The following is a 13,281-nucleotide window of genomic DNA, read 5'->3' on the forward strand; positions in this document are numbered from 1 at the left end:
GGATGGTCTGCCTGGGAGTCTGAATTCAGGCAAAAATGTCCCACGAGCCCAAAGAGGCAAACATTAAGTCAGATATCCTTTGAGCATTAATGTTAATGAACTGACAGCAGATACCCAGTTATTGTGATGTAAACAAAAAAACACAAATTAAATGTCTTACAAAATATAAAAAATATTTCCAGAGTCGATCAGTAAAGAAAATTTTCCTGCTTGAAATTTGGACGTTTTTTAGCGTTAAAGTTTTGAGCGCAGCTTTTAGCTCCTGAAAAGTTTCCCAAATTCAAAATGTGGCCTTTTTGTGACGGCGGATAAAAAGCTCAAACATCAAAGTGTTAAAACTACATCCTGTCAGATCGGACGGCAGAAGACGAATTTAACGTTGAATGTGGTGTTTAGAGTTGTGTCCTCATGGTTCTCATTATATAAATATAGTCGGACCTTCGCTTCACGTCCGTGTTCATCGTCCGATTCTTCCTCTGCCGTCTGATCTTTTCTCACCGCTAACCGTCAGTCTGTGTCTCCGGCCTTTTTAAGGCAGATCTGTGACCAGGTCGTCCTATTGTTATGTTGTTGTTAAGGTGGAACTGTGACCCGGTCCTTCTATCTACTGTACTGTTTTTGACTTCTTCAAAGAAACGTTTGTTGTGTATTTTATTTGTAATGTTATTATTGCTAAACAGTAGCTTGGGGCTGGTTTCACGTGTTCATCCAAATCGCTGCCGACCGATCTCCTGCCGAATCTTCAGCTTCCAGCGTCGCTCGGCCTCCCGGGGTTTCTGGGTTTAACTGTGTAAATGTCTATAAATATATTTTTTTGTATGTATGCCTTTCCTAATGATCTGGAGAAGATAGATGTTATTTTTATATATTGCAGCGGATTTTTTGTAAGTATTTTATACTTTTGATATGGTTCTCTGTAAAACAAGAGTATTATGTAAATATAGTTCTTTAGAAACACATCTGTTGTCCGTGTCTTTCTGTGTGTGTGTGTGTGTGTGTGTGTGTGTGTTGACATCAGGAGGAATAATCTGCGACTCATCTGACATCACTAGTAGTTAATTTAAAGTGAGCCATCTTTTATAAAACGATGACCACCTCTTACATCGTCAAACCTTTAACATTTTCTGTAAAATTAAACATTAAACATATTAAAGAGCAGATTAAAGGGACAGATAGGTTTTATAAAGTGAAGTTGTATACAGTGCTTATCCTTAGACAGTTACACAGTAGATCAACAGTTTTCAAACTTTTTGTGCCCAAGGAGCGGTGACAAATAGGTTAAATTAAATTACATTTTTTACATTTCCATCCATCCATTTTCATCCTCCCATCCGGGGCCATGTCTCGGGGGCAGCAGGCTGAGCTAAGCACTTTAGACGTCTCTCTCCCCGAGGTGTTCCCAGGCCAGATGAGACGTATAATCCCTCCAGCGTGTTCTGTGTCTGCCCTGGAGCCTCCTCCAAGAATGGCCACTTTAACGTGGTGGAGGGGTTTGCATGTCCCCGTGATCCTGGGAGCTGTGTTGTCGGGGCTAACAGCCCCTGGTAGGGTCTCCTGAGGCAAAGTGGTCCCAGAGGAGGGGCTAGACTAAGAGTGGTTCAAGAAAACACTGATGAAACAGACTTGTAGAACTTTGAGCACCTCGTCTGATATGGGGACAGGGTCAGCCTGAAAAACTAACATGGAGCTGCTGTCCTGTGGGCCCACCACCCACGGGGACAGGAGTCAGGATTCGGTGCATTCTGGGCGTGTTGATCCCTGGCGTCACGGATACTGATACAGTCGATTAAAAAAAATCATCCCTAACTTTTTGTATAGACCCAGTTGAATATTGCAATAATAATGTGTGGTTATCACATGACACACCATCTGAGAACCACTGCAGCTGATGTCAGCAGACCAGAGTCCAACATGGAGGCTGAGACATCTGCTGTGGAGGGGTCGGACACAAAATGTATTTTAAACACCTAAAAAAAAAAATCAATGTCCGTTCAAGTGGACACCATAATGAGAGTATTTTCCCCACTTCACCTTTCCATCAGACCGTCTGTTCCAACGGAAAAGCAGTTAACGGCTTCAGTTCCCCATCTCTGCTCTCGTCAGAGTCACCAGACTCCATTGACAAAACCAGTGATTTAAGCTCTCTGAACACAGGAGCTGCTGGTCTACTGCTGCTTCAGTCGGTCAGTCAGTTTATGTCATTGTGTGACTTTGGTGTTTAAAGGGTTCATTTGGATTCACCAAACTAACAATAACAGAAACTAACTGGCTGATGGAGGCAGCAGTCGACCAGCAGCTCCTGTGTTCAGCAATGTAAAATCACTGTTTTTCTCAATGGAGTCTGGTTGTGAAGAGAGAGATACAACGGCTTAATTTTCCTGTTGGAAATCAGTGTCTGACAATAAAATTCTCTCAATGTGGCAAACACTTAAACTGATATTGATTTTTTTTTAGGTGACTTAAATACATTTTATACAATTATATTAAACATTTATTATATATATAATATTTAATGCATCCCTCTAAATCCTACACACTGGACTTTCAACAGTATCTACTTTGTTGTCTCTAACAAAAGATTTCAACTAAATATTTTTGATCCAAGAACTTTTATTAAAGTTTAAAAGCAGAAATTCTTTGTCCAGAAACATCCACCTCACCTGTGTGGGCTGGTCACTCACCTGGCTAACTGTCAGTCTTTGCCCCGCCCCCCTGCAGGTGTGCTCTCTGCCAGTGTTACCTGCCTGTACCCTCAGACTGTGTTTCAGTGCTCAGGTGTGTGTGTGTGTGTGTGAGTGTGTGTCTGCCTCCTGCCTGTCGCTCTGACTCGCCATCCCGCTGCAGAGATGTCGGAGGACGCAGTCGGCCTCGGTGCTGTGACCGTGCTGGGCATCCTGGAGCAAGGTAAGAGGGCATGCTGGGAAATGTGAGAGGAGACTGGGTGGACTGGTTTAATGTGGAGGGAGATGACTGGAGGCTGGTTGTATTTCAAACTGTCCTAACCCATACGTGCTTTTAAATGATGCTCACAGTGTTTGAATTTGTCTTATTTAATTGATTTTATTTTTTTCCAATTGATTTTTATTTTTTAAATTATTTTAGTATTTTTTTGTGTTCTTATAATCAGCCCGTCTGCCTTCAGCTTTTCTCTGCTTCCATTTTGTCGTATGAGCAATGAGCTCTTTTTATGAATCAACTTTGCATTTACTACAAACACACTGACCTTTGATCTGAACACACAGCTGCTGAGTTTAATCAGCCACGTCTGACACACACAAACATCAGATATGATTTATAACACTTTGAAGCACATAGAGAGAAGTTAGATATTTGATACTGTAGATGGACTTAACCTGTTTCTGTGTGTGTGTGTGTGTGTGCAGCCTATTTCTCTCTGCAGGTGATCTACGCCAGGAGGAAGTACTCGGTGTCTCCGCCCGCCACCACTGGACCGCCAGAGTTTGAGAGGGTCTTCAGAGCTCAGTCAGTTTTGTTCTGAATTTATTTTTCCACAGTTCATTAAAATCTGCAGCTCAGTAACAAAACTAACTCAACTACAGTTTAGCCCAGAGTGTGTGTGTGTGTGTGTGTGTGTGTGTGTGATATAATAATCAAATATTTGACCCACTTGGAGCCAGACTTTTATCTTGGACCCTGCAGGAGAGGACGGAGACTCATGGTGTCAGAAAACAAGGACATGGTGTCCGTGTCATGTTTCCACAGCTACAGTGAAACACTCAAATATTAGAGTTTAAAAAAAAACAATAGAAGAAGAAAAGCTTCCAATCTTCACACTGAGAAAAGCTGGAACTTAAATATTTGACGTTAAACGAGATTAAACAAAGAAACTGATCATTAAAAATGTCACTGATTACATTTCTGTCAGTTAACCGGGGTTCAGCCACCTGACATGACGTCAAATACGCATCATGAAACTGGACGTTCAAGTTTCCTCTTTTTTGCTGTTTTGAAAATTACTTTGTGGACTTTAAATCAGAATAGTTTAATCAGAGCAGACGGACTGATCTGGTTTAATATGATAAAAAGAGACTGGAGACGTATTGTTTTATCATAAACTGTCCTCTCTCTCTGATGTTAATATAGAAAATGACCAAAATGATTCTGAACTCAGGAAACAAATTTTAATATTTAGAGACATATTTACATATTTTCATTTTACAGTGCCAATATATATGTATTTAGATTATTAGTTTAATTTTTTCCCCATAAAAATCACTTTATCTTCTCACTGGTGATGTTTGTTGTAAGTGTTTAAATTATTTTAGCTTGTGTTATATCCTATGCTTTGGATTTCACTTACTCATCATTATTATTATGATTATTATTATTATTATTGTATTTAATTTGATATATTTAATAAATAATAGTAATAGAATAATAATTCTATATGAATTATATATATTTATATTTTAATATATTATATATGTGTATATATGTATATAAAATATTTTATTTCATTTTATTGTATATGCATTTAATAATATTTATTTAATAATATTTTTAATAATGATAATAATAATAATAATTAAGTAATAAAACAATAATTGTATATATATATATATATATATATATATATATATAATGTGTATTATTATTATTTAATTTGATATATTTAATAAATAATAATAATAATTATAATAAAATAATAATTATATATTAATTATATATATTTATATTTTAATATAACATATTATATATATATATATATATATGTGTGTGTGTGTGTATATATGTATATAAAATATTTTATTTCATTTTATTTAATGTATTTATTTAATAATATTATAATATTTTTAATAATGATAATAATAATTTAATAATAAAACAATAATTGTATATATATATATATATATATATATATATAATGTGTATTGTTATTATTATTATGACTAATAATAATAATAATAAAAATTCACTTTTGTTGGTTGCATTTATTTAATTATATTCTTAGTAATGATAATAAATTATTATTATATTATTATAACAACCTCTGTTTGCTGTTGCTGTTAAGTAGTGGAAGAAGTAATCAGATTTAATTCAGAAAAAGTAGAAATACTTTGTTCTAAAATACTCCACTACAAGTAAAAGTCCTACATTTAAAATGTTACACAAGTAAAAGTATTTTGAGCAAAATACCAAAAAAAGTATCAAAAGTAAAAGTATTCAGTATGAAAGGGTCTCTGTCCAAAGTGTTTTATTATTATATACGATTATATTTTCTGTTTTTATCACCAATAAATTCATGTCAGAGTATTTTAATAATTTGTGTATTACTGAGTACATTAGTAGTATTAATACTGCATCATATCATATTCATATATGTCATTGTTTTTAATGTAAAAAGTAAATATAGGTGTCAATAAATGCAGTGAAGTAAAAATATAAAGTAACATAAAATGGAAATACTAGTACAAATACCTGAGAACTGTTGCTCCCTGTGAGAACGTCTTCCTCACCACTTCACTCTGAATGAACACATGAACTCCTGTCTCCTTCTGTGTGTCAGAGCCAACTGTTCAGAGTATTTCCCCATCTTCATCACCGTCCTGTGGACGTCTGGAGTCTTCTTCAGCCAAGGTGACCATCTCACACACACACACACACACACACACACACACACACACACAGAGTCTTCAGCTCATGTCTCTGTCTGTGTTGCAGGTGTGTCTTCAGTCTGTGGGCTGCTCTATCTGTACGCACGCTTCAGATACTTTCATGGATACTCACAGTCTGCACAGGGACGGTAAGACACACCTACACCTGTCTGTCTCTCTGTCTATAGGAGACACCTACACCTGTCTGTCTCTCTGTCTGTCTGTAGGAGACAACTACACCTGTCTGTCTGTCTGTAAGAGACACCTACACCTGTCTGTCTCTCTGTCTATAGGAGACACCTACACCTGTCTGTCTCTCTGTCTGTCTGTAGGAGACAACTACACCTGTCTGTCTGTCTGTAAGAGACACCTACACCAGTCTGTCTCTCTGTCTATAGGAGACACCTACACCTGTCTGTCTCTCTGTCTGTCTGTAGGAGACAACTACACCTGTCTGTCTGTCTGTCTGTCTGTAGGAGACAACTACATCTGTCTGTCTGTAAGAGACACCTACACCTGTCTGTCTCTCTGTCTATAGGAGACACCTACACCTGTCTGTCTCTCTGTCTGTCTGTAGGAGACACCTACACCTGTCTGTCTCTCTGTCTATAGGAGACACCTACACCTGTCTGTCTCTCTGTCTGTCTGTAGGAGACAACTACACCTGTCTGTCTGTCTGTAGGAGACACCTATACTTGTCTGTCTGTCTGTCTGTCTGTCTCTCTGTCTGTCTGTAGGAGACAACTACACCTGTCTGTCTGTCTGTCTGTCTGTAGGAGACACCTACACCTGTCTGTCTCTCTGTCTGTCTGTAGGAGACAACTACACCTGTCTGTCTGTCTGTCTGTAAGAGACACCTACACCTGTCTGTCTGTCTGTCTGTCTGTCTGTCTCTCTGTCTGTCTGTCTGTAGGAGACAACTACACCTGTCTGTCTGTCTGTCTGTCTGTCTGTAGGAGACACCTACACCTGTCTGTCTCTCTGTCTGTCTGTAGGAGACACCTACACCTGTCTGTCTGTCTGTCTGTCTGTATGAGACACCTACACCTGTCTGTCTGTCTGTCTGCCTGTCTGTAGGAGACACCTACACCTGTCTGTCTCTCTGTCTGTCTGTAGGAGACACCTACACCTGTCTGTCTGTCTGTATGAGACACCTACACCTGTCTGTCTGTCTGTCTGCCTGTCTGTAGGAGACAACTACACCTGTCTGTCTGTCTGTCTGTCTGTAGGAGACACCTACACCTGTCTGTCTGTCTGTCTGTCTGTCTGTCTGTCTGTAGGAGACAACTACACCTGTCTGTCTGTCTGTCTGTCTGTCTGTCTGTAGGAGACAACTACACCTGTCTGTCTGTCTGTCTGTCTGTCTGTCTGTAGGAGACAACTACACCTGTCTGTCTCTCTGTCTGTCTGTCTGTCTGTCTGTCTGTCTGTCTGTAGGAGACACCTACACCTGTCTGTCTCTCTGTCTGTCTGTAGGAGACACCTACACCTGTCTGTCTGTCTGTCTGTCTGTATGAGACACCTACACCTGTCTGTCTGTCTGTCTGCCTGTCTGTAGGAGACAACTACACCTGTCTGTCTGTCTGTCTGTCTGTCTGTAGGAGACAACTACACTTGTCTGTTTGTCTGTCTGTCTGTCTGTCTGTAGGAGACACCTACACCTGTCTGTCTGTCTGTCTGTCTGTCTGTCTGTAGGAGACACCTACACCTGTCTGTCTGTCTGTCTGTAGGAGACACCTACACCTGTCTGTCTGTCTGTCTGTCTGTCTGTCTCTGTCTGTAGGAGACAACTACACTTGTCTGTCTGTAGGAGACACCTACACCTGTCTGTCTGTCTGTCTGTCTGTCTGTCTCTCTGTCTGTAGGATACAACAACACCTGTCTGTCTGTCTGTCTGTCTCTCTGTCTGTAGGAGACAACAACACCTGTCTGTCTGTCTAAATGTTTTAGGTAATACAGAACACAGATACATGGAACTGTGATTTGGTTTCATCTTTAGTTTCAGATACTTTGATTGATTGATTGATTGATTGATTTATTGATTGATTGATTGATTGATTACCTGTCCCTCTCCTCAGGCTGGCTCCTCTGTATCTCAGCGCTAAGGTCCTCTGGGTTCTGATCGGGTTCTCGTGTCTTGGCGTGTTCCTCGCCTTCTGCAGAGTCTACCTGGATGTGGACCTGCTGCAGGCGCTCTGCTCTGCCCTCAGTGTCGTCTGAAAGGAAACTGTGGTTCTCTGAGGTGTGAACTCTCAGGGGTCAAAGGTCAGACATCAGGAGGAAATTCAACTCTTTTTTTAATTTGTGATAATAAAAACATATTAAACTCTTTACAGGAAATTTATTGTGTTTCTCCTCAATAATGAATAATAATGATAAATATTTGTTCTCTGCTGGACGTTTGGTTTGTTTATTATGTTCTTTTAATAAAGTCGTTCATTCACTCATGTGATCGTCATGTGACACTTCAAACTGTAAACAAAACTCTAAAATGTACATTACATTAATTTTTTTGTAACTTAAGTCCCACAGGTTGTTAAAGAAGAGTCTTGCAGCTGTGATGAAGAACAGCACAAAGAGAAAACACACTGTACAGTATGAAGTTACAGCTTCACTTGTCACCACAAGGTGGCAGCAAAACATGGTGATAAACACTGAAGGGAATATTTTACTTTTTACTGCACTCACGAGAGGATGGCCCTCCAGCAATGTGTTGGGCGGAGACTGGGCCCTTATGAGTGATTGTTACCTTGGAAATCTGCTTGTGTTCAAAGAAGAAGTCTCACTAAATTAAAAACCATTTACTATATACGCCCTTAAAATAGATAAACCCATCTCTGCCTTGTTTATTTTTTCTTTATTTGTAAAATAGTCATCTATAACAAAACTATATGATTATTCTATAACTACAAAGGAGCTACTAAAATTGTAAATTAATATTTTTTTTATTTTATTTAGTATTTTTTGTCATATACAGATATGCAGTGATGGTTGCTGGGTAATGTGTATGTTAATGTATGTCAAGTTTCTGATCATGTGGTGGGCCCACAATAATTCTGATAATAATAATAATAATAATAATAATAATAACAACAACACATTTATTCATAGCCGCCTTTCAAAGCACTCAAGGACACCTTATGAGACACAGCTAAAAAAAAACAAGCAAAGACAAATTAAAGGTCAAAGGTTCATTTATTGTCACTCAGTACATGTCTGCACACTGCAGAGCGAGATATTGTGTGGTTAAAAGTAACCTGCAATATTCAGCTTTTCTCTGAACTTATTTTTAGATGATACAAACCAGGGGGAGGAAGTCCCGCCCACAATCAGGTGTAGCATTTATGTGGGCTCCCGTGCAACCAAACCACCCATGAAACCCCAACCAAGTTAGCATCGTTAGCCGACTATAGGTAGCCTGGAAATCCAGACCAAATCTAGATAGCCTCGCGTCACCAGGCTCTTCACGTACGGGGACGAGCCTGGTTTCCATTCACTCTAAATTTTGTCTGGATTCTGGTTCCGGTCTAGAGAGTGGATACGGAATTCACCAAAGTAAAACTTTAAATTCTGGCGCACCATCGATTTGGGGTGATGAGGGGTGTAAGAAAATCGATTAACTTAATGGCTTGGGGCTTTTCTTGTAAATCATATTCTTTAAATTAAAAAGTTTCACTGCATTTTTATTAGCTTGGTGCTTTTATTTTGACGGAAAGGCGCATCCATTGAATCCATTGATCCTGTCTCTCTCGCCCTGGTTCCAGTTCCTTACCAAAACGGCCATTAACGGCCCCAGACTAAAATCTAGAAAGATTTAGGGTCTGGCTATGAGTAATGCAAAAAGGCCCAACTCAAGGGGCGGCACCAAGCATGCATTTGAAAATATCACTGCATGCAATTGGATAACACTACGACCAATCAGAACAATACACGGGGTGACGTATACGCTTAGCTACCAGTGGAGCTAACTGGTAGATTAGACTCTTGCCGTATCCGGTCGGCAAAACAGCAAAAATGTCCTCCTTGCAAAGGAAAGATTCGAGCGCCGTCTTCTGTTCCTCTTTTAGAGAAAAAGCCAAGTCTAACTCGTTCATTGTAGCGGCCAAAGCCGTTTCTAACAGCTGGTGTTCATCCGTAGCCATCTTGCAATGTTTACTGACTGATTCTGGACTTCGTCGTCGCAGCGCTGTCGTCATCTGTTTAGCTCGCCTCTGGCCCGCCTATATCAGATACACCGATGTGATTGGTGCAGCTCGGCTCCAACGGCATGGGTAATGAGCATCATTACTGATTGACAGAGTGACTCGCTGAGCAAATTCAAATTGTGCTCTCGTGAGAACTCTGGATTTCCAGGGTAAGTCATGACACCAACGAAGAGGAAATTATTGGACCTGGAGCCGGCCTGCTCGGTCGCCGGTAAGCGATCTTGTGGTGGCCATATTGCTCCGCCGTATTCCTGTCTGTGACCCCCGTTCAACCCACAACCGGCAGGATTCGCCTTTCATTTCTGCTGCTGGTTGAAATCTGTACTCGCACAGCGTGCTCCTGAATGATTTCTTTTGCTCGCACAAAACTATTTTTAGTCGCAAATGCGAGTAAAATGCTCGCACAGTAGAGCTCTGTGGAAAACAAATCACTGCCAACAAGTAAAAAGAAATAAATAATAACTTTCACTGCTCAAAGATACTCAATAGCTCAGCTAATACCTGAAATGTCACTGGAAAACAAACCACTGCAGCAGCTCGTTGAGTGCCAGGTGGCCAGCGCGCGCCGTTATTGGATGGCGCATGGACACTCACCCTCTTGTGACTGGACTTTGAACTTATCCCGCAGTAGTGGTGCCGTGAGGTACTGTAGTACTACGGTACTCCAACATGATGGTATCATATGTACCGTGGTGTTTAAGTACCGCAGTCTACCATTAATACCAGTATACTGTGCAACACTACTTTACTCATATGACACCAGAATGACTTCTGCAGTTGTAACTTTGGGCAAAGATAAAAGTGACTGTGAGAAAATGTGCTGTCCAGGCTTCAGAGCGGCAGTTCAAACAGCAAAAGATTGCTGTGGCGCATACGAAAGTAGTGACCGGAACTGGGGACTCCCTACTTCGGTCATGGCCACCATTTTGTGAAATAGGTGAATTACAACCGTGCTGATGCACAGCAGAGCAGCACTCCCTCTGCTATGATGTTGCTGAATTGTGTTTTACACAGGATTTCATGGTTTCAGTCAAATTATCTGAACCATTGAATTGTGGAGGATCAAGCAGAGCTTAGTTTTAACATTTATATTTTAATCTTAAAAACAATGATGAAGGCACAACAGATTGAAATGGTATAGCCTAAAATGGTATAATGGTAGCCTATATCTTAAACGTTATTATCTTTGTAGTTTTGGAACAATAAACTAAAATAAAACCAAATCCAGTATAATAAGATGAAATGAAATAACGCTTCTACCTCTTCCACAACAACAGCAAAGTGGTAAACTAATTACAAAACAAACAAAGCAGCAATTAAAATTGTACAATGTAAAAGATAAAATAAATTAAAACATCTGAATTAACATATGAATTAGGCCTAAGAGAGAAGAGGAAAAAAGATTAAAGATTAAAATATTATAATAGGGATGAAGCAATATTACAAACTAACTGAACTCATATTGTTGTCTGTAAAGATTTGTCGTTTTTTAATCGTCTACAGACAGAATTGAGTTTGTCCTCCTCTTCTTCTTGTTCTTCCTTTTCTTCTCCTCTCTTCTTCTTCATCTTCTTCTTCTGTGTGTCTGAGCTCATGACAGACACAAAAAGCTGCTGTCACCTGATCTGTTGACCATCAGTCTGACTCCACCCACTGCTCCACCTGAGCAACAGGTATCAGTTACTGCTGATGGTGCATTCAGGGGCCGTCAGAACAAAAATCTAAACTGTTGTTCTGTTTCAGATGTTCAGATAAAGTTAAGGTATTTTTACTGAAAGTAAAATAAAAACCTGAGTCACATCTGATATGAAAACGCATCATCTCACTTTCCTCTGCTGTTGTTCACAGCAGCCTGGGATGATCATATTTACTATAGCACCTGAAGGCAGCATTCCTCACCTGCCGCCTGTTACCAGAGATGTTCTATTGAGAAGATGAGTCACTCTGTTAACATCTCCAGACACAAACAGCAGATGTTACCATAGTGACACGTGTATTACAAAGGAAGGTTTAACTTAACTTGCACATAACTCTACAATTAAAATGTATGTCATTTAAATAGACACACAGAATGTTTCTTAATCACTGATCAATCTGACCAATATTCTGTTTAACGTAGCTCACTGACAGTTTCATGTGTCACTGTTAACATGTGTGATGTTCAGAAATATATTCAAATGACTTTTGTGAATGTCTAAATTGTTTTCCAGTGACGTTGTGTTGAGAAACATTATTTCTGCCCGGAGTTTGTTCAGAGGCGACGTTTTAAAGACACATTTAAAGATCATGGTTTTGGTAAATTGTTGATAATTTCATCGAAGGTCTTAAATCACAAAAAGAAACACACAGATCGGCGTAATAAATAAATACAAAACACAAAGCAATATAATGCGTAAGCAGCAAAAAGAAGCAAAAATATAATGAAGAGACGTCTGATATGACGAATGCTCATTAACGTTTCCTCATTGTATTGATGGAATATATGAACTGGTGTTTCTGAAACAACATGTTTGCTGTAGCTGATTAGTTTTACATACTGTAAGGTATATTTGAATTTAATTAAGAGGAGACAGAGTTTAATTTCTTAAAGTTAGCATATGAGCTAACTATATTATGATGCATTCAGTTTGCACTGGGAAGCTGAAATTTCTGAGTTTCCAGTCAGAAAATTCAACTGTAAGCCCCCTGAAGATGAATTTCTGACTCAAAACGTTGGAGGAATCTCACCCTCACCAACCCAGGCCTCAAATCCAAGATGGTGATTGCGCAACAACAGTGTGGGTTAGGTAACATAACCATGGTGTAACTCCAGATTCAGAGTTCAGGCGCAGCCGTCAAGTCAAGTCAAATTTATTTATATAGCACATTTAAAACAACCCGGGTTGACCAAAGTGCTGTACAGTTCCTCCAAATATAAATAAATGAATGAATGAATAGCACAAACAACATAAATTATCAATAAAATCAACAATAGGTTTAGACAATAAAACATCAAAACTAGAGTAAAGGTAAAATACAAATAAAAGCTATAAAAGACATGTCCGTCTCAACAAGAGGTGAAAGCAAGCAAAAACAGGTAGGTTTTTAAAAGAGATTTAAAGTGTTCCAAAGTTCGGGCTGCCCTTATATGGAATGGTAAAGTATTCCATAAATTTGGCGCCACAGCGGAAAAGGCTCTGTCACCTTTGCTTTTCAGTTTTTTATTTCAGTGTATTTCAGTGTTTTCAGTTCATGAAAGTTAATTTCAACATTTTGGCCATCTAAAACAGTCGTGATCCGGTAGTCGTGTGACCTTGGAAGCAGCTGGATATTCAGTTTTTCTGGTAAGTACATTTTGTTTTAATGGTTTTAAAAATGTAGCCTACATAAAAAAAAAGTCCCAAAGTCCTCAAATGTGTACTATCTAGCGGCATCTTAGCTTGCTACTGTTGCTAAACTTGTTATAGTTTGTAAGGCATGTC

General features: G+C 39.2%; 1 protein-coding gene across 2 annotated transcripts; it reads left to right on the forward strand.

The window, feature by feature from the left end:
• The first annotated feature begins 2,666 nt into the window (after positions 1 to 2,666).
• Positions 2,667 to 8,062, forward strand: ltc4s (leukotriene C4 synthase). 2 transcript variants are annotated; one of them, XM_078169662.1, is made up of 5 exons: positions 2,667 to 2,904; positions 3,384 to 3,483; positions 5,528 to 5,598; positions 5,683 to 5,764; positions 7,778 to 8,062. In XM_078169662.1, exons 1-5 carry the CDS (start codon positions 2,847 to 2,849, stop codon positions 7,833 to 7,835), a joined length of 369 nt encoding a protein of 122 aa, XP_078025788.1. In that variant the 5' UTR covers positions 2,667 to 2,846; the 3' UTR covers positions 7,836 to 8,062. The 2 variants fall into 2 exon arrangements, with proteins under 2 accessions (XP_078025788.1, XP_078025787.1); XM_078169661.1 differs by having other exon boundaries at positions 2,678 to 2,904; positions 7,694 to 8,062.
• Positions 8,063 to 13,281: the final 5,219 nt, after the last annotated feature.

The sequence above is a fragment of the Epinephelus lanceolatus genome, chromosome 7 (genome assembly GCF_041903045.1).
Source record: "Epinephelus lanceolatus isolate andai-2023 chromosome 7, ASM4190304v1, whole genome shotgun sequence".
NCBI lineage: Eukaryota > Metazoa > Chordata > Actinopteri > Perciformes > Serranidae > Epinephelus > Epinephelus lanceolatus.

Coding starts and splice junctions, on each gene's coding strand:
- ltc4s (XM_078169661.1), top strand. CDS start 2,847: ATGTCGGAGGACGCAGTCGGCCTCGGTGCTGTGACCGTGCTGGGCATC. Junction 5,599..5,682: donor TGGAGTCTTCTTCAGCCAAG/GTGACCATCTCA, acceptor TCTGTGTTGCAG/GTGTGTCTTCAGTCTGTGGG. Junction 5,765..7,693: donor TCACAGTCTGCACAGGGACG/GTAAGACACACC, acceptor CCCTCTCCTCAG/GCTGGCTCCTCTGTATCTCA.